At 54.3% G+C, this 27241-nt stretch overlaps 3 protein-coding genes across 6 annotated transcripts; all 3 read right to left on the bottom strand.

The window, feature by feature from the left end:
* Positions 1 to 1082: 1082 nt before the first annotated feature.
* On the bottom strand, positions 1083 to 11344 carry LOC104483176 (uncharacterized). Of its 3 annotated transcripts, XM_086765365.1 has the most exons (16): positions 11000 to 11344; positions 10324 to 10620; positions 8062 to 8253; positions 7202 to 7393; positions 6871 to 6967; positions 6620 to 6705; positions 6212 to 6406; positions 5680 to 5751; positions 5093 to 5119; positions 4361 to 4424; positions 4068 to 4178; positions 3646 to 3837; positions 3378 to 3473; positions 2577 to 2693; positions 1663 to 1860; positions 1083 to 1523 (listed from the first exon to the last, which is right to left on the bottom strand). In XM_086765365.1, exons 4-16 carry the CDS (start codon positions 7335 to 7337, stop codon positions 1502 to 1504), a joined length of 1413 nt encoding a protein of 470 aa, XP_086621491.1. In that variant the 5' UTR covers positions 7338 to 7393; positions 8062 to 8253; positions 10324 to 10620; positions 11000 to 11344; the 3' UTR covers positions 1083 to 1501. The 3 variants fall into 3 exon arrangements, with proteins under 3 accessions (XP_086621491.1, XP_086621492.1, XP_086621490.1); XM_086765366.1 differs by lacking the exon at positions 11000 to 11344 and having other exon boundaries at positions 10324 to 10891; XM_086765364.1 differs by lacking the exons at positions 10324 to 10620; positions 11000 to 11344 and adding an exon at positions 9806 to 9896.
* A 1120-nt stretch (positions 11345 to 12464) lies between these two features.
* Positions 12465 to 20145, bottom strand: LOC147598012 (complement decay-accelerating factor-like). 2 transcript variants are annotated; one of them, XM_086765374.1, is made up of 11 exons: positions 20010 to 20145; positions 19554 to 19742; positions 18869 to 19060; positions 18215 to 18314; positions 16921 to 17003; positions 16257 to 16451; positions 15982 to 16041; positions 15731 to 15859; positions 15433 to 15621; positions 15011 to 15107; positions 12465 to 14215 (listed from the first exon to the last, which is right to left on the bottom strand). In XM_086765374.1, exons 1-10 carry the CDS (start codon positions 20143 to 20145, stop codon positions 15016 to 15018), a joined length of 1365 nt encoding a protein of 454 aa, XP_086621500.1. In that variant the 3' UTR covers positions 12465 to 14215; positions 15011 to 15015. The 2 variants fall into 2 exon arrangements, with proteins under 2 accessions (XP_086621500.1, XP_086621499.1); XM_086765373.1 differs by having other exon boundaries at positions 12465 to 15107.
* Positions 20146 to 21084: 939 nt separating this feature from the next.
* Positions 21085 to 27225, bottom strand: LOC147598011 (membrane cofactor protein-like). Its single transcript, XM_086765958.1, has 9 exons — positions 27150 to 27225; positions 26153 to 26215; positions 25284 to 25463; positions 24618 to 24797; positions 23969 to 24151; positions 23225 to 23413; positions 22917 to 23096; positions 22241 to 22440; positions 21085 to 22023 (listed from the first exon to the last, which is right to left on the bottom strand). Exons 1-9 carry the CDS (start codon positions 27223 to 27225, stop codon positions 21862 to 21864), a joined length of 1413 nt encoding a protein of 470 aa, XP_086622084.1. The 3' UTR covers positions 21085 to 21861.
* Positions 27226 to 27241: the final 16 nt, after the last annotated feature.

Genomic DNA, 27241 nt, shown 5'->3' with positions numbered 1-27241 from the left:
TGCCACACCTGGCTGGCACCGCGTCCTCGTCTTCTCCACGTCGCGCCTCTCCCTCTGCGTCACCAGGCGAGGTCCAAGGTGAGCTGGGGTTCTGCTGGGCACCCCCAGCCAACACCCGCTACCTTCGGGCCACAGTCCAGAGCGAGGACCAACGGGGAAAGCGTTCAGATGGCCATCACCTCGCCCTCCTCAAAGGTCGGCACAAGCCCACAGAAACGTGCCGCATCCCAGGGCCAGTAACAAACCCAGTGACGGAACTGGGTTGAGATTCTGTGCGATGCCTCTCTGCCCTGCCCATGGCACAGCCTGTTGCCAGAACACCAAAAACTTCACTGTCTTGGCAAACACCAATAAAGCAGAAAGGCAATTTTTACAGCTTCTGTGTTATTGCTGTTAATTTTGTTGTCATGCCAAAACAAATCAAGGAGGACATGCTGGTGAACGCCAAGCAGGGTGCAGTCGGTGAAACCCTCCGAATGCCCAGCACGACCCGTGCAGGAACACTTGGGGTTGGTTGAGAGCGAGTTCATAGAATCACAGAATGGTTTGGGGTGGAAGGGACCTTACAGACCATCCAGTCCTACCCCCTGCCCTGGGCAGGGACACCTTCCGTAGACCAGGTCGCTCAGAGCCCCATCCAGCCTGGCCTTGAACGCTTCCAGGGACGGGGCATCCACAGCTCCTCTGGGCAGCCTGTGCCAGCAGCTCACCACCCTCACCGTGAAGAATTTCTTCCCTATATCCAATCTAAACCTACCCTCTTCCAGTTTGAAGCCATCACCCCTTGTCCTATCGCTGCATTACACCCGGAGAGGAGCGCGCACCTTCCCCAGTATTGCCCTGGTACTGCCTGGGCTGGAAATGGGTTCTGCTCCAGCCGCAGTGCCTTGCCTCCGTCCTCACAGTTCCCAGGAAAGGTGCCCCGGACTACAGCGCAACACGGCAGCAGCAGTTACCTGAGCGACAGCAGTTACCTGAGCGGTGATCACATCCGGCAAACAATGAAACTGCAGGACCATTTAAAGTGCTCTAGGAGAAGGTTTGATTAGTAAATTAATTAAAAAAAACCCACAACACCCAAGCCTAGTATTGCTTATTTTATATTCCTTTTCTTTATAAAACAGTTTTGCTATAAATATCACAAATTTTGCATGTGCACACTAGTAAAAGAACCTCAGTAAAACAGTAGTTTAAAAAATACAAGTAAATCTTGCAAGATTGTGCAAAGAGGATGTCTGCTATGAAATGATTTTCCTAGTGGAAAGAGATATTTACTGAATTTTTCAAGCCTCACTTCAAGAGGTGCAAAAATAGTTTTTTCACACCAAAACAAAAGAGTAGGTAGCGAACCAACACGGAGCTGAATTTGAAGTATGTTTGATTTTCCTGCTTCTTTCCAAAGCCGCTTGCCTGCAGGTTGCCTTACTGCACTCAGCTCATCCCTGCAGCGTCGGGAGGCAGCGCAGCCCCTCTCTCCTCTCTCCCACCAGCTTCGTGCCGCTCAGGATGCTGCGGCATTTATCCTGCAAGGGGGAAACCAGCAGTTAGTTAGGGTTCGTTGCCGCAGCCCCCGGGTTTTGGGAGGAATGGCCTTCGCAGCCTCGGGTTCGTGGCACCGTGGCCGCAAGGCGCGGTGACCCCACGGGCGGTTTGGGTCCCTACCGTCGGGGCTGGCACAGGTGCGCGTGGGTGGGCGCCGCGCAGACGGGGCAGACGTGGCAGCCGGGGGTGCGGTGGGGGACGAGGTGGGCCAGGGTCCCCTCCCCGGCCAGGGGACACACGGGACAGCCCGCCACGTCGCTGTGGACAAGGGAGAGGTGCAGGCGGTCAGCGCAGGGAAGGCAGACGGGACCCCACGGGCTGTGGAGACAGAGCCAAGGGTGAGCCCCGACGGGTTCCTGTGGGGAACTGCTCATCGCCAAGCCACACCGCACCGGCTCCGGCACCCACGAAAGCTGGTTTCATTGACGATTTCGAAGATATTAACTTTTTAAACTCAAACAGGCAGCAACTCTCAAGTGCAGAATTGAAACAGCTCCTCCAGGTTTAGGGCTAAAAGCAAGGAACAGCAGGAAACAAATGACTGGTAAAAAGCTAAGGCAGGCAGATGCGCACCTCAAACCATGTTTATTTTAACCAAATATTTATTTGACTTTGCCTCTGTCAATGGTGACTCTGTTAAGGAAGCTCTGTGGGCGAGCACAGGGCAAGTGTCGAAAAATAAACTGAGCGTAGAGCATCGCTTTGTTCACCTCCTCACTGCTCTGCCCGAGACAAACTAACCACAGGTGGAAAAAGCACTCGGCACTGATGCGAACAGAGGGGCCCATGCTGCAGATTGGATATTAGGAAAAAATTTTTTACGCCGAGGGTGGTGGAGCACTGGCCCAGGTTGCCCAGAGAGGCGGTGGATGCCCCATCCCTGGAAACATTCCAGGCCAGGTTGGACGGAGCTCTGAGCAACCTGATCTGGTTGGAGATGTCCCTGCTCCTGGCAGGGGGGTTGGACTGGGTGACCTGGAAAGGTCCCTTCCAACCCTAATGATTCTGACCTGCACCGGCCGCCCCGCACTCACCACTCATCCCGCCGGTGGGGTCCCTCCGGCCGCTGCTCAGGCGCTGCGGGACGGTTCTGGCACTGGCCGAGGTGGGCGCGCAGCCAGTTCTCGCAGACAGGGCAGACGTGGTGGTCGCTGTGGAGAAGGACCATGGACAATGTGCGTTGAGGATCTCTAGGGACACTCAGAAATCACCGTGAGGTTGGGCACCTCCATCTCCCCTGGTACGGAGGAACCGTCCCAGGATGAAAACCTGCCTTGGCCTGCAGGCTCAACGGGGAATTAGCTCGGTCACAAACCTCCCTTGCTTTGCTAAGCCGTACGAGATGTTTCTATGCCTCTTCATAGCCAGACCCCCAGTTCCCAACCTCGCTTTCTCCAACCTGCAAACCCAGCTACGCTTTGGTTTGGGGTTTCTCTCACAGAGCAGAGGGGGAGCAGGGAGGGCGGCTCCGTATCAGCCCCGCACACTGGGCGTTGCAGGAGGTGTCTGGGCAACCCAAGGAAGGAAACGGGAGAAAGACGGGCGATGCTGAACGACTTTTGAAAGCACTGAGAGAACAAAGCACAAGAATTGTCCAGAGCACCTTTGTTTGAGGGGAAAAAAAGCAGAGAGATTGGTGTTTTAAAAGTAATTAAATGCTATAATACTCAGCACAGTATCAAGATGGGGAAAAAGTGGGAATGAACAAGGAGGTGCAGAATACCCTTATTTTCTCCTCAAATTGAATAAACCCAGTTCTGCTCTGCTCTGAAATGATTCTTCCTCAAGCCCACCATGGCATCTGTGTATTTTTAAGTGGAAGATAGAAGACAGACCTTCCGTGGTCCGTGGGCTGCTCTGCCTCACTCCGTGCTGGAACGGCTTCTCCTGCGCCCTCATCCCTCAGCACGTCCGCGGCTTCGGCGAGAGAGCTGAACGCGGAGATGGAGAGAGGACAACCTGAATCCGCCTGGACACGCGACTTCCCGAGAGCGATTACTGCCCTACGGTACCGCTTTTTTTTCTAAATAGCAAATACTTTCTACGGCTAGAACTAGACTTAGAGGGACCAAAGGAATTTTGGTACCCGGCCGGGCGCGGTACCTCGTGCCTGCAGGGCTCCGGCTCTCCCCGTCGCCGATTCTGGAGACCAAGTAGGTGCGCGGTGCGCCGGGCTGGGCGGCCAGCCAGTCCTCGCAGGTGGCACAGGCGTGGGGCGCGGGCTCAGCGGCGGGGGCCAGGTCGGCGTGCAGCCACTCTTCGCAGGCGGGACACACGTGGCAACTCGTCGTGTGGCTGCAGAGGAGAGAGATGGGGGGAATCCCTCCGGCCAAGCCCCGAGAGCGGCTAGTGAGCACCCAGCCCTCCCCAGAAGCAGCCGTCGCCCCTTCGGCGAGCAGTGGGTTCACAAAGGTGCGCGGTACCGGTGTGGTCAGGCATGGCAAGGTTCTTAGCTAGAAATAACCCCGGGGAGATCCGTGGGTACAGCTGGAAGAGAGGCACAAGCTTTTGGTAAACAAGCTTACCAAAAATAGGAATGCCACGGCACAAGCTGCTTCTGATCGCCCGTTATCTTTGGGTGCATCGGTGCATCCCTTCCCTTTGTCTCGTGCTTCTGCAAACGCATGTTGTAAGAGCTGAAGAGACAGAACGGAGAAAATTTATAGAATAAAACAAACCAACTTAGCAACATGGAATGACAGCACTAACCACACAAATACGTACTGAAGGGAATTACTATCTGTCAGAGCTTGAAAGGAAATACCAGTTATCGTTAGGGAAAATTATCACTGACGAGGGGCCGCTTAGGCTCACTTACTGTTTTCTGTTGTCTCTCCATCTCATGATGATGCCAGCTAGAACTCCAAGGGCTACTGGGGGAACTAAGAAACAAAGAAGCAAAAAATAAAATTTAAAAATAAACAACGAATTTGGAAGTAATTGAAGTTAAATACTGCAGTTTGGTAGAAGACTGGCAGCAAACCCCCTGCTCCGGGGCTGCCCAGCACCACGCAGCGGCTCGCTCCCAGCCGGAACAACGCGGACGCCTGCGGTGTCTCTGAACCCAGGACAGAAACCGCTGCTACGCGTGGTGCCACGCTGGTCCTCTGAGGGGTGGGATCTCTGGTTATTTGGTGCCTTTATCGCCAGCACCTGTTTATTTTGTGTTTTAAACATACTCACCATTTTTAGTACCTGATCTCTTTTGCAACAAGGATGTTCCCAGCTTCACTAATCTCTTATTTTTCTGTGCCTGCCAAGGCCTTTTAAATCAACTTTATCAATCACAGGGTGACAGGGCGGGTTTTGGCTGGTTTCTTTCATTTCATCCCCAGCTGGTGTAACATTTTATACCAAGACACAGCCAATCCATCCGGTTGCTTCCGTGCTGCTGCGTTACCCAGCAGCAGAGAAACCCCCGAATCCCGACCAGAGACGTTGAGTCCGAGGGGCAGTAAACTGGATAAATCAAAACCACTGACTCCAGGTATTGAACAGCAAATAACAGCTCTGGGTTAGGGAAGTGTATTTTTAATGTTAAACTACTTACCAATGCAACAAGGGATGAGGATACTTGCTAAAGAAGAAAATAATGAAATTGATGTTAAAAAAAAAAAATCGAAGCTACCAATGCTGACAATTAAATAGGGAAGTTCCTTGATCTATGCCCACAGAACTGTACTATTCAAACCCAGACAACCCTAACACTGCTGAGAGGACAAAATGCTCTAAACTAACTTGTCATTAACTTCCACACACATCATTATGCTCTTCTGGAGTCCCTCAGCCCGGCTCTCCCCACTGACGGAGCGGAGGTCTGTACCAGGCTGCCTCCACCTGCAGCAACATCCAACTATGGCCACGATAACGTCAGTGGTTTCTGATTCGAGCATCAAAAATCCTACCCCGTATCACATCAGGAGTCACTCGGATGGGAGCAGGGAGAAAAGGGGATTGGACCAGGGAATAAGGCCGTGGGAACCCCTTAGAAACTGGGAGATGGACCCACCAAAAGAAATGAAGAAGGCACAGCGAGGGCCGAAATCCAACAGCACGCGGGGTCACAGGTGCCCAGCCTGGGTGCCACTACAGCCATAAAAACGACCCCGAGGCACAAAGCCTCTCCTGAACTCTCACCCAGCCAGTGAGGATCCTCCGGTGTCTTCTCTTCCAAGGATTCAGTCTGGCTTGGTGTTGCTGTAGTGCCAACTATGGAGAGAAAAAAAAAAAAATAAAGGAAAAGCACTCAGAATTCTATTTTAGATAATTCTCCATGTATATGTAATACATAAAATAACTTCAGTGAGGAGTCAGTGCAGCATGGGCAGGTGGCCTCCAGCCTGTGCAGCTGTGGCTACCAGAGCGAGAGCTGTGGAAGTCACACGGGGACCTCTGGGTGACACTAAAAGCCCTACGGACAGAGGGGAGCTTGCCGTCCCACTCGGCTTTACTGCCCGGGTCTCGCTGGACACGAGATAGAAATCCATCGCGAGGTTTACTCCGTCAGCTTTGCGGTTACTGACACACGCCGCTCCCCTGGGAACAAACCCTGCGGGAACCCCTGTCCAGACTGGGGTCCTGCCCCTTCCGAGAGAAGGGAATTAGGGCTAATTAACCACACAGCAAGAAAAACTACTGGAGAACGGGACAGTTATCCAGCAACGCCCACCCCGGCACTCGGGAGGAGACCCGCTCCAGACACCGTTGACGCCGTTGTCTGTTGTACAACGAAGAGTTTTGTTTCCCAAAAGCTGGAGTCCGGGGTCACACGCGTACATCACCACTGAGTCGTATGTGAACTCCTCTGTACCATTGCCGTTGTGCTTCCCATCGGGAATAGGTGGAGGTGGAGGACAAGAAATAGCTGGGGGAGAAAAAGAAAAAGAGTTTGGGAGGTGAGCCCTGCGATGCTCTTCTCCATGATGTGACGGGAGGAAAACCCACGGGCTGCTTGCACCCGGGCTCGCGCTGCAGTGGCCGCAGGAGCAGCTGGCTCCCTTCCAGAGCTTCGTTTAGTAAAATCAATGCATGATTCGATATTTCTGAGCTGGAATATTTGGTATTTCCAGTCACTTACCCTGACAAGCTGGAAGCTGACTCCAGGCAACTCCATCTCCTCTTAGGTAACACCAGATGCTGGGTGACGCTCCCTTTAACGTGTACCTGCAGGGGTAAAGGCACATCCCCAAATCTGTGGTCACCAACCAAGAACACGTCACCCCAGAGAGGTGCCAAGGACCCGGCAGGCAGAGCCCCTTGTCTTGGCTCACACACCAGTGACGCTGGCCAGGCGACTGGGATGCAGGGGGCAGCTGGCTTCGCACTCACCCACGGTTACAAACCACGTCTGCTCTCGCACCAAAGAGATGATCGTTTGTGATAACTTTGCCGTGTTCTGGATTCGCTGGAATACCGCAAGATTTCTCTAAAAAAGAATAAAATTATCCTTAGGATGCTACAAGGATGGGAAAAAACCCCACAGGCACTTTTCATGACAGCATGGCAATGTCAAACCAAGCAACTGATGGTATTTCATGCTAAACGTCAGCACAAAAAAGCAATCCTAAAATACAAATCAGACGCGGCACTCGGAACGCAGCGCTGCGGGTGCAGCTGTGGGAGGATGTTGGAAAAAATGAAATGACACGGCGACACTCACTCTGACACAGCTCGGGAACTGCTGACCACGTTAAATTGTCCAGACACGTGCTGGTGAGGAGATGGCCTGTGGTGTTCTCGTAGCCTGGGCGACAGTCGTACCTCACCGTGACACCAACAGGATAAAAATTCTGCATTTGGTCTGCTTGGGATATCCTGGCGAAAGGCAGACGTGGCAGGATGGGACAGCTACCTAGCAACAACAAAGCCAACCAAAGCGTACAGTTACCCAGCAAAAATCATAATATTTTGCTTTCAACTATATATAAACAGAAACCCAGGTGAGAACGCACAAGCCTCCCTAAGAACATGGATACCACAAATATTTTTAAGAAAGTGGTTGGTAATTTGTCATCATTCCTAGATGACTATTTAATGAAAAAGATTTAAAATGTTAAAATTTGCCCCCTTACAATCGTTCACAAGCGCAGTGGTCAGCTCCCCTGCCAATGCCACCGGTGAGGCGGGGAAGGGCAGGCAGTTTGCGGAGAAGGGCAGGCAGTTTGCGGGGAAGGGCAGGCAGTTTGCCCTGCTGAGGGTGCAGATCCCCAGTGCCAAACCTCCCGGCTCAGTTAACCCTTGTGTCAGCCGGGCCAGCGTTTCGCCATCGTCCTGGCCCTCGTTCCTCTGCCTGCCCCAGCGACTGATCCATTTTTATTGACACGCAAGCGCCTGCATGCAGCTCCAGCGGCCTCAGCAGAATTAGGAAGAAGGGACGGCGAGAGATTCTCTCTCTGGCAACTCGATCGTGAGTCACGTCGGATGAGGAAACCCCGGCGCGGCGATTGCTAAAGCAGTAAATGTTTCCCCAAGCAGCGCGCGCCTCTAAGCAACTCGTTCCACAGAAAGTGAAATACTCACGGCCGCAAAACTCCCGGAGGGTGGACCACTGGGAGTTTGGAAGGCACTGTATGGTGTCTGGCAGCGAGGGGCTTTTAACGTAACCCGGGAGGCAGATGTAGGTTATACTGGAGCCCACGCTGAAGTTCCCCTGGTGTTTGGTGTCCTCCTGGGGCTTCGCGTGGTTCACGCTGGGCAAGGGCCCACAGTCCCCTGTAGCAAAACAGAACTGGGTTTAGTGGGGCTTCTGCGAAAGCTCCCTGGGCGGGGCACAGCACTGACACGCACGCGGAGTCCGCAGGGCAGCATGGCACACGCGCCCGTGACGTGCAATGTTCTGGTTTTGTTAGTGAGGGGGGCCTAAGGTGGTAGCTTCTGTAGGAAACTGCTAGAAGTCGCTCCCCTTTGTTCAGTGGACTCGGCCGGGCCTAGGGTGGACCCGCTGCTGGCCAAGGCCAAGCCAATTGGTAGCAGAATGTCCCGTGATAACGCCTCTGCGATAACGTATTTAAGTAGGGGAAAACAGGAAAAAAAAGAGGAGGAGAAGATGTGAAGCAGCTGAGCAGGGGGCAGAGGGGGGAGGCGCGAGCCTCATGGGCCTTGCAGGCCTCACCCTCTGGCCTCCCGCCGGGCAGCCAACTGGGCCCAACTCGGCCGGCCCGGCTGCAAGAAGTGGAGAGGAGATGAGAAGTGAATAAGATGTAAAAAGGATCCCGAGAGGCGTCTGCCAGCCTGTTGTGAGGAACGGCTGCAGACGCCAAGGTCAGTGAAGAAGGAGGGGGAGGAGTAATATGGCTTCTGGCCAAGATTCCTCTGCAACTCGTGGTGAAGACCATGGTGGAGCAGGTTGTCCCCCTGCAGCGCATGGAGGTCCACGGAGGGGCAGAGATCCACCTGCAGCCCGTGGAGGACCCCACGCCGGAGCAGGTGGAGGCCTGAAAGAGGCTGCGGCCCGTGGAGGGCCCGCTGGGACAGCTGTTCTAGAGAGACTGCACCCCGTGGAAGAGATGACCCACGCCGGAGCAGTTCCACGAAGGACTGTGGCCCGTGGGAGGGACCCCACGCTGGAGCAGGGGAGGAATGCGAGGAGTTCTTCCCCCGACAATGATACAGCGGCGTAAAACAACGTGTGATGAACTGACCGCGACCCCCATTCCCTTTTCCCCCGCCGTGCCGCTCGGGAGGGGAAGGTAGTAGAGATAATGTTAAGCCCGGGAAGAGGGAGGGGTGGGGGGAGGTTATCTTGTTCCCTGTCTCATTCTCCTGCTGTTTGTAGTAATAAATGAATAATTTTCCCCAAGTCGAGTCTGTTTTGCCCGTGACGGTAACTTTGAGGATTTCTCCCCGTCCTTATCTCAAACCTCGAGCCGTTTTTCTTATATCATCTCCTCCTGTTCTCTCGGAGGGTGGGGGGAGCGAGAGACAGACTGCGTAGTCTGGTCCCGATCGGGGCTGAACTACGACATGCACGCACACACGTGTGGAGCACATACACACACACGGAGCACCCACGCACACGGAGTGGACACACCCACGGAGCGCAAACGAAGTGCACACACACACATGGAGTGTACACGCCTATGGAGCACATACACACACACACACACACACACACACACACAGCACCCACGCACACGGAGTGGGCACACGCACAGAGCACCCACGCACCCAGAGCGCACGCACACGCGGAGCGCACCCCCACGGTGCCAGGTCTCCCCGCACACCCCCCCCCCCCCATCACCCCCAGCCCCCTCCGTGGGCTCACCCCACGCCGCGGGCGGCAGCAGCAGCGGCAGCAGCAGCGGCAGCAGCGGGCAGCGACCGGAGCCCATCGCTCCCCGGGACCGGAGCCCGGAGCCCGGCCCAGCCCGTCCGGCCCCGCCCGTCCGGCCCCGCCCGGGGCGCGCAGGGAGGCAGGAGTTTGCTCAAAAGCACGCGTGGGAGCCGCGGCCGCGCGTGGGCTGGGGGAAGCCCCCGCAGCTGTGCAGCAACCTGCTGCCCCCGGCCCCAGCCCCGTCCTCTCCCTCAAATCCTTTATCTGCACCTTCCAGTGAAGACCCCTGCTCTCCAGAGCTGGCAAGTCCCGAAGGAGAAGAAGGAAAAAACTGAAGCCGAAAAAGCTAAAATAAGAGAAACCTACTAGTCCACGTAACTATTAAGCAGGTATTCTTTACTACAGCGCCGGGCCGCCAAAACCGTGCGCGCCTGACGCGGCACCTCACTTTGAACGTATACAGCCAGGTGTCACATACACATGAAGTTTCACAATACACCTATGCCTACCTTCGTACGAAGCATGAGCTATCCCCGCTTCGTATTAAAATTAGTCCCAAGGGGTCATTTCCATAAACTCCCCCCACCTGCGCTTGCGCAGTGCCCCGTGGTGGTGGTCGTCGGGGTTCCTCGATGAAGATAGGTGACTCCTCTTCGTCACCGCTAGTAACCTTTTGTTTTCCTGCAGACGCAGTTATGTTTGGGCTCTTATCCAAGCCGTAGGGTCGGTTTAGCTGGCTCTTGGAGGGGCCAGGCCCCCTGGTTCTTATCAGGAACTGTCCTTGTGAGGAATGCAAGACTTCCCACCTCTGATAATTTACACAACAGATAGCACCATTTGTCTTAGTATGCACAGCTGTAACTAATCAAGGCCACATCCACGAAAATTTCTTTAACCCCTTCTCTCAAAACACCAAAAAGATGCAGCACGTGGGTCTCGCCCGCTCGGGCTGTGAACCCTGCAGCACACCCAGAGCTGGGAGGGGTAGGAAAGGTCCCATTCGTCCCCCAGCACCGGCTCTGCTGCACGGGGGGACGAGAGCTGCATCTTCACCGGGGTCTCCCCCATCTTCACCCTCCCGCATCTTCCCCAGGGCCTCCAACACTCTCTGGCCCAGTTCGGGGCACCAGCCCCCCGAAACCAAAACCATCTTCCAACGTCACCTCCCCGTCCCTAGGAGCAAACCTCAGTGATTAGAGGTTTTCCTCAAGAAGAGAGGAGAGAAGAGGGCTTTGCTCCAGCCCGAGGGGTGCACAGGGTCCCAGAGGGCTGCAGATCGGCCCCACTTCAGAGCTGCTTCTGTCAGCACCCGTGCACGACACGTAGCAGGGATGCCAGCGTTTCCACTGTAACTGTCCCAGTAAGACACAAAACTCTTCCAACGAGACGCCGCGCTGCCCGCAGAGGCTGAGGAATGTCCTCGGGCCCAGCCGGGCACAGGAGCAGTTTGCCCTGGCTCCGTGCCGATAGCAGAGCTGCTCTGGGACCCCTGCCCGCGGGGCGGGGGGCAGAGCCGAGGGAAGGGCTGGGGCTGTGTTTGCTGCCCCGTTCTGCTCTGCTGCAGGGCCACGTGTCCCCCCACGCCGAGGAAAGGGCAGCCGGCAGCACCCTGCCCTCCTCTACCTGCCTTTGTTATCCAGGAAACAGCGATGTTTCCACTGAGAAGCTCCAAGTTACCTTTTTTTTTTTACTTTTATTTTCCCTCTTTATTTCTCTTTCCAGCACAAAAGCATTTGCAACAAGGCCAAGAGGTGTTTTCTTGAGGGAGGCGTCAGGCAGCCTGGATAATGTATTCCTTTAAATTACTTACTTGTAAACACGTTGACAAGTTCCATGGAGATGTCTCAGCCACGTGTTTTTACAGGTCGCTGGTCACCTGGGGTCTGAATTTGGATGGTGGCTGCATAATACAAGAGGAAATTGCTAATCGAGAAAGAAAAAAAAAAAAACAAAATAAAAGAGCTTTAAATGCTGGGGAGTTCTCTTGCAATGGCTTACAGCAGTGACCTCAGCAGCGAGGCGTTAAGAAGTATTTGGCAACAGCATCTTGTAATAGCGAGTTTCCTCAGGGAGCGGCTCGGTTCGCGTAGGGCAGAGGAGCCAACTCCCGTACTCTGCCGTGACATCCCCTCGCTAACAGAGTCCAGGGTAACCCCTTGCACCCGAGGCCGCGCAGGGACATCCGTACCTGCGGAGACCGCCCGGATCCCACCAGCCCGTCCCTCCGCCACCCACCTCTGCTGCCCCGTTTTGCCCCAGTAACCGACCGAGAATCAAAATCTCCCGGGCAGGAGCTGCCCTGGCAGCTGAACCGGGCGATAGCGGGGCTGTGCCCGCTTTTTGGGAGCCACCGAGGGCAACTGGCTTTATCTCATCGCGCCACCCCTTCCCCACGCTGCAGAAATCGGGCTGGGCAGATGGCAACGGCACCCGCGGAGGGGAGCCTGGCCCGCGCTTTTTTTTTTTTTTTAAAAAAAAGGGTTAAACTTGCTTAGGAGGCTATTTAGAAAAAAAATAAGTGTTGATAAAGAACGGATTGAACAGCAAGTCGAACCGTTGTCAAGATATCTCTAAAAGCTGATACCTTCCAGAAAAGAGCATAAAATATGAAAAGGGAACAGTAGGCAGTTGAATTCACGGGTTATCCGTTATAAACAATTACCCTTTATTAGTAAATGTAAATAAAACCCCCAAAAGGCACCTAAATACAAGGCAACTAGTGTTGTAGTAGGGCAGAGGATATGGGTGTAGGACAAGGATAAGCAGCCAGCAACATGAATCTGACATTCCCAGTCTCTCCGTTGCTTTATGACGACACCGGAGAGCGGATTTAGGAGCGGCTTCCCCGGTGCGCTCACAGCCTGCAGCATCACAGAGCTGCCTTCCCTTTGGAAAGCAGAAGTAGCTCCTTCAAATACGAGATCGGTAGACACACAAACCGCTGCTGGCTGTTATCTTTTACACAGCCTGACCAGAAATACACACTGCAAAGAGCTTGTGTCTGATACAAAAAAAAAAGCTTTTGCTAAAGAAAGTGTTTAAAGTACCAAAGATAAAGGTCAATATTCAATTTAGGGTGTGAAGTACTGTAATTTCCTGAAAAAAAAAAAACCCGAGCTCATAACTTTGTAAGAAAGGGAAGTCAATATTTTGCTTTCAGCGCGACGCTGCTGGCAGCCATCATGGGTGTATCTGCAACCGGGTTGCGCTGCAGCCAGAAATTCCTGGGAAGTTAAGGGAGCAGCTCAGCCCAGCAGAGAAATTTGGGTTTTTTACAGCCCGTCCTCTGACTCTGCGTCTCTGCGGCGACTGTGGTGGCAGCAGGTCGGCGTTGCTAGCGAGCAAGGAAACGGGCGGTTGTGGAAACACCAAGATGGGTTGTGGCATAACCGAGCTCCGTCAGAAGTTCTGCAGAAGGTCGGAGGGGTTTCTGAGAAGCTGCGGCTTCCCACCTGCAGCCTGAAAAAAGGGCTGGTCAGAGCTGTGGGGAACTCTAACAGGATTCAGGATGTTAGGGGGAAGTTGCTGAAAGAATTAAAAACTGGGATAGGAGAAGGAACTATGGGAAGCAGCCAACTCTTGCATAATTTTCAATCAATTTCTTGGAACATCACAACGTATCACAATTAAAAAGATGTTTCGTTCGTGGGACAGACCTGATCTAACTTGTTCTTTGCTTTAAAGCAAAGTGTAAGAGTCCCAACAAGAACGACTACTGCACGGGGCGCTTCAGAAACAGAAGGTGGCAAAGGGTTTCCACGCTTTATGCTGACAGTGCAGTTTTTGTTTGAAAAGATAACAAAATCTGCAGGTAGATGGGATCCCGGTTAACTGCGTGTCTTCTCCACGGCTGCAGGGAAATGGCAGGAAGAGCAGCCTGTGCCCGGGCTCTTTGCAGTCACGCAGGGAAAGTACAAATGCTTCCTCTCCGGACTTCTTCCACGGGAGTCCCTTTGTCACGGCATCGCTGCGGGAGGGCAGACCCGTCACAAATAAACTGCTTCAAAGCTACAGATGAATCTTTCCGTGTGCTTGCCGTCGTGCTTCCCACCAGCTGCACACACACCCTGGGGTAAGGAAATGTCCACGTGAAGATCAGCCCAGCTGTAGTTTCAAGGAGAGTTAAGCTTTCTGCCCAGATTTTTAAAATCCCACCCAGTCTGGGGGTGACTTTGAGCACCGCACTTTAGAAAGGCCCAAAGGAATTCCTCCTTCCAGCACTAGAGCCTGTTTCCAGGCACCGTTCCGTTTCCCCCACCTCATCCCTTGCTCCAGCCTTCTGGGGCTGGTTTTGCAGGACCCGTGTTTTGGGGCAGCAGAGCCGAGTTCCTGAAGTAGAATGCAAAGCGGAATTTCTGACATGTTAGACCGTGTGTCAAGCTGCTGCTTTGATAAAATCTCCTGAAGAAGTGCCAAGAATAGCAAAAGAGGAAAAAAAAAAAGAAAAACCAACAGGAAGAGATTTTTAAATCCATCTTTGTTCTGAAGTTATATAATAAAGTAGAAATTTTTAGGCAAAATCAAAGGACAAAGTTTTCCTCTTTCCTTCCATAATGTATGACCTAGGATGCTTCTAGCCTTCATTTGTTCCTACGACAGGCCCAGTATCACCAAACTTCATCTCCTTTAGGGCCTGCAAAACCCTTCTTGGAGCCCTTTTCATGCACCGATACCACACAACATCTGTCCTACAGACGCTTCCACACGTGCCCAAAGCCGCAGCCCCATTGCCCTGCCTGTAACCCCGCAAGTGGGATTCTTTATTTGACAGCCCAGACAAATACCTTGGGGGCTTGGTCTCGGACGTCAGCCTGGCGATGCTAGGCTCAAACCTCACCACTGAGAAATCATGGAGCAATGGGGAAAATCCCTCCTGGCCGCGCTGCACCTGCGCGGGGGCTTTTCCGGACTTGGGCTTAGGCACCAGCCTCATCGCGTTTGTGTAACAGCCCCGGGCTGCGCGGCTTCACACACAAAATCCACCACAAAAAGGGTGACAGATTTTCTGGTTTTGACTCAAGAGACGTGGCTCAGGGATGGGCAAGTCCCGCTTGACCCTGACACCAGAGAAATGCTTCTCATCCCGCCTCCAGCTGGGGAGCGAGACCCTGCGGTGCGCGTTTTGTCTTTATGACTTCCAATTTCCACGCCTGTGGTTCCCACACAGGCACCGGTTCCCCCGCGGCCGCCACTCACCCTCGTTACGGGTACAACGATCCCCTGCAGCGGATGGGGAACCTGCTGTAGCAGCACTTCTGCCACGTCCGGCTTCTCCTGGCTGCCCACGACCTCGCTGGTGAGGAACAAGGCTGATGTTAGTGCTGGGACGAGGACAGAAGCCCCAGCACTCTTAAAGGCTACGCGGTGTAAAGTTATCTCAGGCTTTCCAATATGGAAAAAAAAAAAATGGGTTGAGCAAAATCTCTAAAACACATGAGAGCAAGGAAACAATTGACAAGTGAAAGTATATTTCATACAAAACAAACCTTTTTTGAGAAAAGGAGGTCAGTGCAGTCAAACCTGAGCTTTGAACCAGATGCCCAACCAGTGAAAAACATGAATTATACAGAGAAAACTTACAGAAGAAAAGAACATGACAAAAAAAAAAAATCACTCACTTCCACAGAATGATGCAACTTTAGACCGTTTTAATTTTTCAAAGCAGCTGGCTTGAGGGAGGATGCCAGAGATGCCCATGTACTTTGGAGGGCACACGGATCCTTGGCTCATCCCAGGAGAGTAGTAAGTTTGGGTTTTGTACAAAGGCACGACAAATCTGAACGGTGGGGTAGCACAGCCCCTTGGCACTGAAGAGAAACACGGGAAAAACTGAAAGCTCCAGGCACAGGACTGGGAGTAACCAGGGAGTCCCACTGATGGGTTCCCCTGAACTCCGAACGAGCCGCTGGCACTGACCTTGTGTCCTGGAGAAGGAAGAAGAATGGGAGAAGGAGACGGTATTCTGGAGCGACTTTTTGTAAAGGCTGAGCTTCATTTCCAATGTGAAAGCCTTCTTAGGTGGCTGGATGCCATTGCCACGGGAATCTGAAAGAATGACAATCGCGGTGTGAAATTCATCAAACGGCTTTTTCATAGGAATGTCGTAAAGGAGCACGTTAAGTTGGGAAGCGTGGGGCTTGCTTCAGTGCAGAATCATTTCAACTCACTTTGGGGAGGAGGACTCCTTTCCACGTCCTTTGCTCCAGGTTTGACAGATGTGCTTTTCTCTAGGGTGGAAAGAGCAAGGATTGCTAGGAGCACCACGCCTTCTTGCACAGACCGTTCATTCCTCTCTCACTTTAGCAAGCACTGCATTTTTTTCTCTTTAAAATTGCAACCTGACTTACGCCTGACGTGTCCTGCGCTAAGCCGTCACAATACGTTAAGCTGGTGCACGCTAAATACCGAACTCTCAATAAATACGAAACTGGGCTGGAACCACCTTTGCATTCAGGCGCAGCTCCGCTCCACGCTCCGTCTGTTTTGTCCGTAGTCGTACAGCGGATGCTCGCGTTTCCAAGGAGCTGGAAGCCAGGGTCACAGCTGTAAGTCACGGTTGAGTTATAAGTAAATTTTTCGACACCTTCGCTATCGTGCTTTCCATTGGTAATTTGAGGAGGTGAGGAGCAGGTAATTACTGCGGGAAAGAAGGTCAACACAAGCAAAAAGCTTCGGTAATAATGAAATTGCAGAACGTTTCCTGACTCCACCTAAGATCCTTGAAGAGAATAAATTTTCTGGATGACTGAGGATGGGTAGCCAGCACTGCCTTCTGTCTGGATTCTCTCTTTTGTTTCTGCTGTCACATTTTCTCCCTCTCACTCCGAATAAACAGGCGACTTCCCGTGCCCTGGCTCATGATTCCGCAAAATCTCATCCCGTCACCTTCACCGCTACCTTACATCACAGGAAAATAAGTTGATCTTTTGGGAGCGAAACTGCTGAAATACAGCGTCAGCAGCAAAAAGGGCATTTCTCAGCTGCAGCGCTGGTGGCATTTGCCACGTAATATCGACAAAAGCAATGTGTGAAGACGGGTTTGGACTGGCCATCAGTGTGCAGGAGCTACTGGAGTGAGGTGAAAAGTGAGGCGGGATTAATCTTACGTTCGCAAGTTGGAAGTTTACTCCATTCAACATCATTTCCTTTAAGCTGACACTGGATGAAGTTACTCCCGTGTAATTTGTACCTGAGTGAAAATACACGAGAAAAGGAAAATTAGCGTAACTATCCAGCAACTGAGAACAATATTTTTCCCCGGTACCATATGACCAGGAGTGCAGAAAAGGCAGTTTTAAAGCAAGCAGACGTGCGGATACGTGCTGGTTCGAGGACAGCCCCTTCACCTTGCTCTCTGCCAGGATCCCTATTTTCGGGCGATGCTCTCCTTTGCCTCATTGCAGAGCGCATCTTCCATCGCAAGGCCGGGAGAGCTGGTGGCTGGGGCTAGCGGAGCACGTAGCGAGGGCTAGCAGGGACCAGCCAGGGGCAGTAGGGACCTGCATCTCGTTAATGTGGCTTTTGGATGGGCTTGCTGGAAGCCAATACATGTTGTTCTGACAGCACCGACACCTTCCCCAATCCCTGAACTACATCCTCCCGTTCAAAAAAATTCATCCCTGGGACACGATGATGTCTAGTATCTGATCTTGCTTAGATGGATAACGTTATCCCTCCACCCTGATGTGTGTTGCCGAAGACTAACCGAACCCCAGAAGGGTGGGACGCGCTGTCATTTCCCTGGAATTCATCCTAAGGGAATATCTGGAGGAAAAAAAAGTTCCGTTTGCAGCTGCTCAGCCTGGCAGAACAAGCCTGATGATACCAGCTGGCTCCTGCTAGGGAGGGAGGAATACTAGCTGGAGTCTTCAGTTTTGTACTGTCTGCTGCATCTGTGCCCTGATTGGAAGCAGGCAGAAAGCGTGAGTCAGCCCGTCAAGTGATGGAAAGTGTGCTTCACTGCAATTTTTCTAGCAGAACATCACTGAATTTTTAAAAGTCAAACATAACCCCTTTTTATCCACTGTATCTCAAGTATTTTACAGTGACATATTTTAAGTAACCTGTTTTAAGTAACCTATAAACTGATGCTGCAAGCAGTTGCGTTGGGATAGATGCCCTGGGGCGGATAAAATTGCTCCGGGTCACACTTGCAAAGCCAGCCATAAATTCAGACCCCAGGCCCTTCTTTCCAGCTGTGCCTTACTCCTTCCCAGCCCAAAGCTGTGGTTCAAGTGGGAAAAGCAGCCCCGTGCTCTGCGCTATGAGCAACGCCGTGGAGTGGTACATTGTGAAACAGCAGCCCGGCCCGCGTCCACGAGTTCACGGCGCTGGCCCGGTGTCTGTATTCCCGCATCGGCACCGGCGTGCGGGAGCTCGGGGCGTCGCCCCGCCACTCACCCATCCTCGCAGAACACGTCGGCTCTCGCCCCGAACTGCAGGTCCGTGAGAGCGAGCACCCCACCGCCGGGCAGCGCTGCCGGCGCGCCGCAGGACCTCCCTGCCGGAGAACCGGGCGCCGTTAGAGGGAACACACGGCCATGGGGAAAGAAAAAAGGCTAAACGAGGGCAGGCTTAGAGTGCCGCACCCGACGGACCCCAAGCGTTTTACTTCGGCTGTCGGCGAAGGTGTGGATCCCATACGGGCTCCGCGCTCACAGCGGGAAGCATCTCGCAGGAGGGGAGGGGAGAATATTTGCAGAGATGTTTCCATCTCAATAAACTGGCACTAAGTCACTCAACCGTGAAAGATGTATTGCTGCCACATCATCGGTCTTAATATTACATGGATTTCACAAAGAAACGCTAAAATTACAAACGCGCCTTTGTCCTGTGCGTGTGCCCAGATGGGAACATATTTACTGACATGAAAATCAATACTCCCATTGTTCAGTCCTAAATATTAGCGCCAAGGAATACCCACCCAAATTTGTGTTAATTGTAGCTGCTGGGATGAGAACGACCCAGCTGCGTTTCAGCACGCGGTACCTGACCCGCTCCGGGCTCCGCAGCTGGTTTTCGGCCAGCGGAGCGGGGCAGAGCGGATTTACTCACTCCTGCAGAGCTCAGCCGCCTCCGACCACGTCAGGTTTTCGAGGCAGGTGCTGGTGGGGGAACTCTCCGAGGTGTTCTCGTAGCCGGGGCGGCAGACGTAGCTCACATTGGTCCCAACAGGAAAGAAATTAATTCTCTCGTCTGTCTTGGACAGGGCAGCAAACCGCAGCCTCGTCGGGGCAGCGCAGCTCCCTGGCAGTCAAGGAAAGCGGGCCTGAAAGAGCCGCTCTCCGGGAGGCATGCAAAAAAAACCAAACCCTTGGACCCACAGAAACGCGCTCACTGTGGTGCTTTTGGAAAGCTCCTCATGTTCGTCACAGGTTAATTCTGTAACCAGGCTGCTACTCTACCAAATGCATTTTTGCAAAGCGCAGATGAAGATGCGTTAACCGCACAGGTGAAGCTGCCAGTGGGAAATAAGTTACGCACGCGTGTCGTGGGGCAGCCTCTGCCAGCCGGGGCTCGGGAGACGTGCGAGCATCCCGGGCTCCAGCCGTCGTCCGGCTGACCCCCTCGAAAAGCACAGATCCCGTGCCCATCGGCAGCTCCGAGCAGCAGGGAAGCGGGGTTGTACGTCGCCGGGAGGGGTGGTGCCGCTGCAGCGCAGCCGCTGTAAGGGGCAGAAATTTTAAGCCAAGCGAGAGACGGACAGAGGAACCGCGTTCTGGAGAAAGGAGGTATTTACGGCCGCAGGGCTCGGGCAGCCTTGACCAGCGCGCGCCGGGCAGGCACTCCACCGTGTCCGTCCTCCCGGGGATTTTGATGGCGCCTCCGATGCACGTGTACGTCACCCTGGATCCAACCGGGAAGCTGCTGGCATGCTCGTCGCTGGACGGTCTGGAGTGGGTCATGGGAGGTGGGGGCCCACAGACACCTGCAGCAGAAGAAGACCTCCTTGGGTGAGGACCCCATGCCCCGGGCCCCTTCTCCAGCCCCAGCGAGCATCCCAGGAGCACAGCTGGGCTGGACCAGGCTTCTGCTCTGGGAGAAGGCACCGGGCAGGGCTGCATCCCTGAGAGCATCAGGCAAGGGGTCCCCAGGCTTAGGAGGGGTGGCATCACCCCGCAACACCTGAGCAGCCAGGAGGGACCTGGGCAGGTCTCGCTGGTCCTCCCCACACATCCCGCATCCCCATACTCACCATGAGCCGCTGGCACGCCCAGGAGCCCCAGCAAGGCCAGGAGCAGCACGGCGTGGCCGGACCCCTGCGCCCCAGCGAGCGCCCCGCAGCTCAGGGTGCCTGGGTGCTTCGCCCGTCCTGGTTCTCCAGACACCATTGCAGCAATTTGTTCTCTGTCGAGCAGCGCCGGCTCCAAGGGGCTGTTTCCGAAGCTGGGAGGAGATGCAGCAGCAGCACGCTCTGCCAAGCCTCTGGAGCAGTGGGAACCTTTCCAGGACACCCAGGGAGCCGAACCGTCCGGCAGCAACACGCAGAGCAGCCAGGGGTGGAGGACAACTCTCATCCACCGGCTCGGGAAAACTCAACCCTTTCATTTGACCCGAGACCAGCAGTGAGTGCTGACTAGCACAGCATTACCAAAACCCAATGCTGCTGGGACCAAAAAGATCCCCACCCAGCCCCAAGCTGCATCCAGGGTAAGAAAATGCCTCCTGAGTGATTTGCTGGCAGGTAACGCACCACAGATCTCCCGTAAGCAGAATTAGTGAAACAAACAAAAAAAAAAGAAAGCATTATCCTTTTTGGTTTTTTTTTTTCTTGTTTTTTTTTTTTTCCTTGACTGCCAGGTTCATTTGTAATTAGGAATGAGTGCGAGCAAATACATCTGCGCTCTGACTAACGCTCTGAGATATCCCATCGGACGTCAGCCGAGACTGCTCAAACACGGCCTTAGGCACACACGGGACGTAGCACCCAGCTCTTATTCACGCTTACGGGTTCCGAGGAGCCTCGCGCTGGGAGCTGAGGCTCTTTCTGCCCGCAGCCCCAGGGCAGCTCGGCGCGGGGGGGACCGAGGTGTCGCGCAGGAGGGTGCAGCCCCGCTGCACGGTGCCCTCGGCCGCGCGGCTGCCTGCTGCACCGTGCCCACCGCGACCGCCCGGCTGCCAGGGCTCTCGGTCAGAACTGCCACTGGACCAGTCTGGAAATCTGCCCAGTTTACAGCCAGCGGGACAGATGACAAGAGAGCCAGGTTACACCTCCGTCTTTATTGCAATCCTGCGGGGAAGGAGTAATTGCTGCATCACAAAGTGAAATAAATTGATCGGCGTTTATTGAGTAATAAGAACAAGCTTTGCTGCCCGATTCTCTGTACTTAAACTGACAACATCTATTCTTAGCGTTTGCTTGGCAGAAACAGGGAGATGGAAGACGACACCAGCACAGCAGCGCTGGGCCAGAGACCTGTTGCCTCTTTTAAATCCAGGGATGAGCGAACAGAAGACTTTACAAATGCACTTCTTAGATGTCGCTGCCCTTCACTAGGTGAGCGGAAATCACGAGCTGGGCTACCAGGAAACCGCGCCGTTAAACGCTCACGTCACTGCTATTTCTAGGCAGCAGCAGCATGCCAATGCCGATGCCATGACGGGCTGAGCGGGGTGTGGGCAGCGGGTGCGGCGCGCGCGCAAGGCACCGGCGGGAAGATGACGGCAGAGGCACCTTCAGAGGGAACCGCCGGCCGCTCGGCTCAGCTGGACGTTCGCCTCCGTGGCGTTCAGTCCCCCTTCCCTCGGCTTAGCACAGTTTGCACAGTGACTCAAAGCAGCTAAGTTTAGTTTCTTACTATGCTTCCTAATATAAAACGTGAAATAACACGTCTGTTACATAGCAAAGCTGGTCAGGTTTAAGGAAAAGAGCAAAAACCCCTCTCTGCTTTAGCATCTAGCGTGACAAGAACAATCTCCCATACTCTGGTTCTCTCTCTGGCACGCAAGCTTGAACTGTAAAATAACTGAGAGCTGCCTTACACATACTGTGGCCACACAAGCTGCGTGTTCAAAGGAAAGCTGATCGTTACAGTGCGTTACAGGACTCACTCATTCCAGTTTTGTAGTTCCACCTTTAGCTTTTTAATCTCCAGAAACAGCTTTTGTATTTCCAGCAGAGTTTTCACTTCAGCTTGAGGCACACCGCATTCGAAGACGGTTTTAATAGAATGAACCTCTTCGCATACATCAGCATCACCTTCTTTCTTCTGTTAAAAAGCAAAACAAAACAAACAAACCCCAAAAAACCACGTGTAAGGTTGCGCCGCAGCAGAGAGAGCCACCCACGCCTCAGCTCTGCCCCGGCGTGGGCTGCATCCCCCGTCGGTACCAAACAGCAAAGGCTTTTAAGCGGCTCAGCAGTTATTTTCCGTACCAGAAGTCAGGCAGCATCCACCCGGGAGCTCAGCTGGCTGTGGTACTTACACACTTGGGCAACGGGGTCCAGTTGCCATCTGGCAAGCAGGTGGCTGTCCGAGAGTTTTCTGCGGACGGGTCTCCGTCGGCTGAAAAGTGGTATCCGTGAAGGCATTCAAACGTAACCGTCGCATTTGTTTCGTACCCCGTTTTACCCTCCGAAGGGCTTTTCAGCCTCCCGTTGGCCACTTGTGGTTCTGGACACAGAACTGAAAGGAAAACCCACAGCAGAAGGCAGCTCAGCAAGAGGGTCATCATTATGTAGGTAGGAAAAAAAAACCTAAAAAATTTGAGAAGACGGAGCCAGTGCAGGTGAATTAAATCTGTGGAGCTGTGAGAATAAATATTAAAGCACAGTTACTTCCCCAGGCCTTCCAGAGGGAAGGGTGAAGGTCAGAAGAGCCCCTGAGAGGTGCTACGCATTTGCTGTTTCTGACAGCACCTCCATTCAGGCAGCTCCGTGCCAGAGCCTGCGGATGGACATCTGTCAGTGAGGACGCGCACCGGAGAGAAAGTTGATAGCGCCGGTGTCTCCTGACCTGTCTTAGAGCCTCCTTTGTACAGGGCTGGCAAGAAAAATTCACCTGTTTCTGGTAAGCATCAATAGGGGTTTTTTTGTAAAGCTACGCAGCGCTGCACCCCGACCTCTGCACCACCGCGGGCTCGGCTCCCAGCCGGTACCCACCTGGGCGGCAGGTGGGCAGGGGAGGGTGCCAGGCGCCGTCGGCCAGGCACCGGCTCTCGGCATCGCCCTGCAGCACGAAGCCTTCGTCACAGGAGAACCGCACGGCCGCCCCGTAGGGAAAGGTGAACCGCTGCGGAGTCATCCTTCCCCTCTCCACCGCGGGCCTGGGGCACCGAACCACTGCGGGAAGAGAGCAGAGCTGGGAGCGGCGGTTTGGCTGCTGCCCGTCCCCAGGGACAACGGGGATCCAGGCGGAGCCCCCCCTTCCTGACCCCCTGACGGCCGTCACCCCAGGAGAAACCGCTCACCCCTGCACTGCGGGGCAGGGCCGCTCCACGCCAGGTTCTCCCCGTCCTCGGAGGTGCAGTAGATGGAGTCGTCCCCGATGAGGGACAGACCCTGCACGCAGGTGTATTTTACTTCTAAGCCGTAGGGAAACTGCTCTCTTCCCAGGCCGGAGTGCTGCCCGTTGGCGATTTGTGGAGGGGAATCACAAACTGTGAGAGGATAAAGGAAGAATTAAGTCAGGGAGACAGAAGTGCAGGGAAGTAACAGGAGAAGCCAGTTCTCCATTTCTATACTTAGGGTTGCTTTTCTCAACATCTTCCTCGTTTCTCACCAGGTTTTGCCCTGGATTCGCTTCTGTTCGCAGATGGACCCAGCTAACCAGCATGGCACGGCACGGCCCCAGTATCACAGCACGTGCCTCCATCCCCTCCCCTTCAGCTGGCCTTCCCTTATCCCCTCCTCTTTTCCGTGAGAAATGATCCTGCTTATAAATGGGGTCAGGGAGCTGTGAGTGTCATAAACCCCCTGAACAGTCCTCTGAAAAACGGCTGCAAGCCCCGTGACCCAACACCTTTAACCAGTGACAGTTCTGATAGAAGACGAAAGCATTCAAGTCGTTTAACGCTGTGACTCAGACCACTTTTCCTAACACCACCTTCTCCACGAAGCGATGCTCATGTCACGCGATTTTCTCACTGCCGTCCCACCCCCGCTGCAGAAACACGATTCCCGGCCCCCGCCGCGCTCACGCCGTCGACGCTCACCCCTGTCGCAGTACGGCACGGGGGGTCTCCACGTCCCGTCAGACCAGCACTGGATCCTCTGGCTGCCCCTCAGCACATAGCCGAGGTCGCATTGGAAGTCCACCTGGTGCCCAAAGATGTATTCAGCTTTCCTGGGGCTGACCTCTCTCCCGTGGCGGATGGTCGGGCTGGGACACTGCACCACTGAGGAACACCAGCGTCAGAAAGAGCTTCCATGGTTTGGGTGGGGAGGGGAGAGCAGGAGACTTTTGCACGGGGGTGTTTTCCCACCGTGGGGGCTTGCTGACCCAAAAAACCTGCCCAGCAGCCTGTTAAGGCTGACAGACGTCACTAACTGGACCTGGCGTGCTCAGGGATGGGAATTCTGTGATAGCAACCGTTTCTCTTGAAAGACGGAATGGTCTGAGCCCTGTCGTTGGCTATAAATCGTGCTGCAGGGATGATGTGTTACTGGCTGCATCCCTGCGTCATCATTTCTTTTCAGCCATGCTACCCTTCGAACGGCAAAATTATTATTAGCGAGAGCCAAAGCTCTGCTCAATGCAGTCCTCGCGGCACGGCAGCGCTAGTGGGTATTCTGAAAATAATGTTATTTCCACACCATTAAATTGACGCTTTTTTGGCAAAGTGAAGGAAATGGCATACTTACCCTGGCAAAGCTTTGGGATTACGGACCACGTGAAATTTTTCAGGCAAGTGGTCATCGGAGAGACGTCGGGGAGCAAAGCGTACCCGGCTCTGCAGAAGTAGGTCACGGTGGTCCCCACTGGAAACTCGCGCTGAGGCTTTCGGTCTGCGTGGTCGACGGTGGGAGGGTAGGGACAGCGACCTGGTGCCAGAGCAGGGGGTGAGATGGATGCTCAGAGCTCGGGAAGCTGCCCCACAGCCCCGCAGGGGACGAAGCTGAGCCCTGCCTGGGGGAACCCAGCCTTGGGCAAGGGTAGAAACCCCCCAAACCAGCAAGGGACAGCAGCGGCACTGAGCATCGCTGTGGGGTGTGGTGGGGTGAACTGAAATGGAAAAAAATAACGGTGGCAAATTCACCGAACGATGCAAATCTAGCGAGTCTTAATTTTTCCACGCTTCTGCCTCTCAGCGGGTGTTCCCTGCAGCGAGGCCGGACAGCCTCATGCCGCGTCGCCCAGCGGAGATGAAAGAGCATGGGGAACCCCCCCACCAACGTCAGGCCGTGCGGCTCGCGGCGGCGCCCACCCTCCGAGCCCTCTCCAGCGAACGCTGCTCGTGCTTCTGGCGAAGCACAGGCAGGCAGCTGCCCGTGGGAGACGAGGCGAGGGGAGCAGAGAGCGGTACGTACCGAGGGTGCAGGCGGGCACCCGTGGGTGCCACCTGCCGCTGCCCAGGCACCGCACGATGGTGGTGGCACCCACGGGGACGTAGCCGGCGTCGCACTCGAGCGTGGCGGTGCTGCCGTAGGTGAAGTTCTGCGCCGGCGTCAGCTGTCCGTGCAAAATGTCTGGGACGGGACACTGAACCCCTGTGGATCCCCACACAAATGGGGCTTTTGTTATTCTCACCAAATACAGCTATGGGACCGACCGCCACCACACCTCTGTCCACTGAGAGACGATGGACGGGTTTAACCAACGCAGCGACCGAAGCCGAGGGATGAGGGGTTAATAAGCACGCTTGAGCAGGACTCCAGATGTGGAGCATTTCCATCACACACCATCAAACCCGATTTCTGCCCTTGCCCTCGCTCTGGCAGGTTGCAGTACAACTCGCCTGCGCACTCAGGAGCAGGGTGACCCCGGGGTGCTCGCACCCCAATCTCCAGCTTTACCGTAAACAAGAGGCTCTCCAGAAACTGCATATCGCACACGCACATCACTGATGTCTCAAAAAAAAAAAAAAAAACCCCAAAAAACCCCAAAAAAACCACTAAACCCACAAACAACCCACAAAACACACCCCCCCCCCCCCCTTTTTGTCCTTATCTCCCATGAGAAATATTTCAGGGCTGGTCACAAACTGTAACAACAAAGAAAACTGAAGGCAGATATAACTGGGATTTCCTCATGCCTCACAGGAGATGCTGGCAGGTCACCAAGACACAGCGCGTCTCGGTTAAAATCACACCCGGTTCACACCCCGGGACAGCAGCATCCCGGGCACCCTCACACCCGCGCCGTGCCGGGGCAGCGCTGACGATGCTGCCTTTGGTACCAACGCCCGTGGAAAGAGCATCACCCCACTTGTACGTATCCTCCCCAGGCCCCAGCTTAGGTACTGGGACATGGGTATTGGGTGTTACGTTTGAATTGGGACAATGGACTTCTGAGAACCACCGCGAATGATAAAAAAAATGAAATAAAAAGAGTGTAAGGACAGAGCTGGCAGCCGGGGGGCAGCAGACGCCTCTGCAGGGAGGCGCTGGGGATGCTGCACGCACTGGAGAAGTTTCTCAGGCCACCTGGTTTTAAAGGAACTGTCAACTTCCAGGCAGAAACTGTGAGTGATTCCCCTTCCCGGAGCCGTGTACTACTCAGCAGCCCCCCACTTCTGTCCTGCAGCCAGCCTGACGCACAACAATTCCACAGCCACCTTCAGCACCTCTACAGGCTGTCTCATCAACCTTGGTATCGACCCGACACCGCTCAAACCGCTAACTACGGCCCTTTTAATTAAATTATAACGGCTATCACCTGTCTAATTGACTCTCCCCATCTTACCACCACCCTCATCTTCAGGCCCAGACCGTAAGGACATCCTCCGACCCTGGGAACCTCTCAGCTGCCGCACGGACAATCAAGGCAGAGGGTGATACGCTCCCTGCGACACGAGTTCTGAGCTCCAGAGCAGAAGTTTCACAGACAAGAGGTCCGGCTGCGGGCTGCCTCAGGGACGAGCTCGTAGCGTCTGAGCTGGCTGTACCCAACACCGGTACCCTGTGTCCCAACGCAAGACTTCCGAAAAGCATTGGGAATTTTGGGTGGCTCTTTGCAAGCATCTAAAGGTGCAGCTGAAGAGGAGAAAGGGGCAACTCGCCGCAGCCACCGAGTTCCCGTCGTCCTCACAAGAGCATCGGGCAGACAAAGAGGCGAGCAGCGACTTCAGCTCAAGGTCTCCCGCTGAGTTTTGCTAACCCGGCCGTTCCGTACTTGATCCGTAAGCAAAGCAGAGCCACAGAAGGAAGGAAAGCGAGCAAGGGAGCAACACTTACCGGGACTCCCCGTGGGCTGCAGCACAAGGACCACGGCTGCCAGGAGCTGCCCCGGCCAGCGCAGGAGCACCGCCATGGTGCGCGAGCTGCCG

Source organism: Chlamydotis macqueenii, chromosome 23 (genome assembly GCF_036417535.1).
Source record: "Chlamydotis macqueenii isolate bChlMac1 chromosome 23, bChlMac1.mat, whole genome shotgun sequence".
Taxonomy (NCBI): Eukaryota; Metazoa; Chordata; class Aves; order Otidiformes; family Otididae; genus Chlamydotis; species Chlamydotis macqueenii.
The sequence above is the reverse complement of the archived record's forward strand: the minus strand, read 5'-3'. Positions and strand labels throughout refer to the sequence as shown.

Excerpts from the sequence above, each read along its gene's own strand:
- LOC104483176 (XM_086765364.1), bottom strand. The coding sequence starts at position 9,872 with ATGGGCTCCGGTCGCTGCCCGCTGCTGCCGCTGCTGCTGCCGCTGCTG. Across the intron at positions 6,407-6,619 it reads TCAGCTTCCAGCTTGTCAGG|CTATTTCTTGTCCTCCACCT; the intron begins GTAAGTGACTGG and ends TTTCTCCCCCAG. Across the intron at positions 4,425-5,092 it reads CCTCATCCCTTGTTGCATTG|TTCCCCCAGTAGCCCTTGGA; the intron begins GTAAGTAGTTTA and ends TTTGTTTCTTAG.
- LOC147598012 (XM_086765373.1), bottom strand. The coding sequence starts at position 20,145 with ATGGTGTCTGGAGAACCAGGACGGGCGAAGCACCCAGGCACCCTGAGC. Across the intron at positions 16,042-16,256 it reads AGCTGCGCCTGAATGCAAAG|AGAAAAGCACATCTGTCAAA; the intron begins GTGGTTCCAGCC and ends TTTCCACCCTAG. Across the intron at positions 15,860-15,981 it reads AAGGAGTCCTCCTCCCCAAA|ATTCCCGTGGCAATGGCATC; the intron begins GTGAGTTGAAAT and ends TCATTCTTTCAG.
- LOC147598011 (XM_086765958.1), bottom strand. The coding sequence starts at position 27,225 with ATGGCGGTGCTCCTGCGCTGGCCGGGGCAGCTCCTGGCAGCCGTGGTC. Across the intron at positions 24,152-24,617 it reads AATCCCAAAGCTTTGCCAGG|TGGTGCAGTGTCCCAGCCCG; the intron begins GTAAGTATGCCA and ends GGTGTTCCTCAG. Across the intron at positions 23,097-23,224 it reads CCCTGCCCCGCAGTGCAGGG|TGGTTCGGTGCCCCAGGCCC; the intron begins GTGAGCGGTTTC and ends CTCTTCCCGCAG.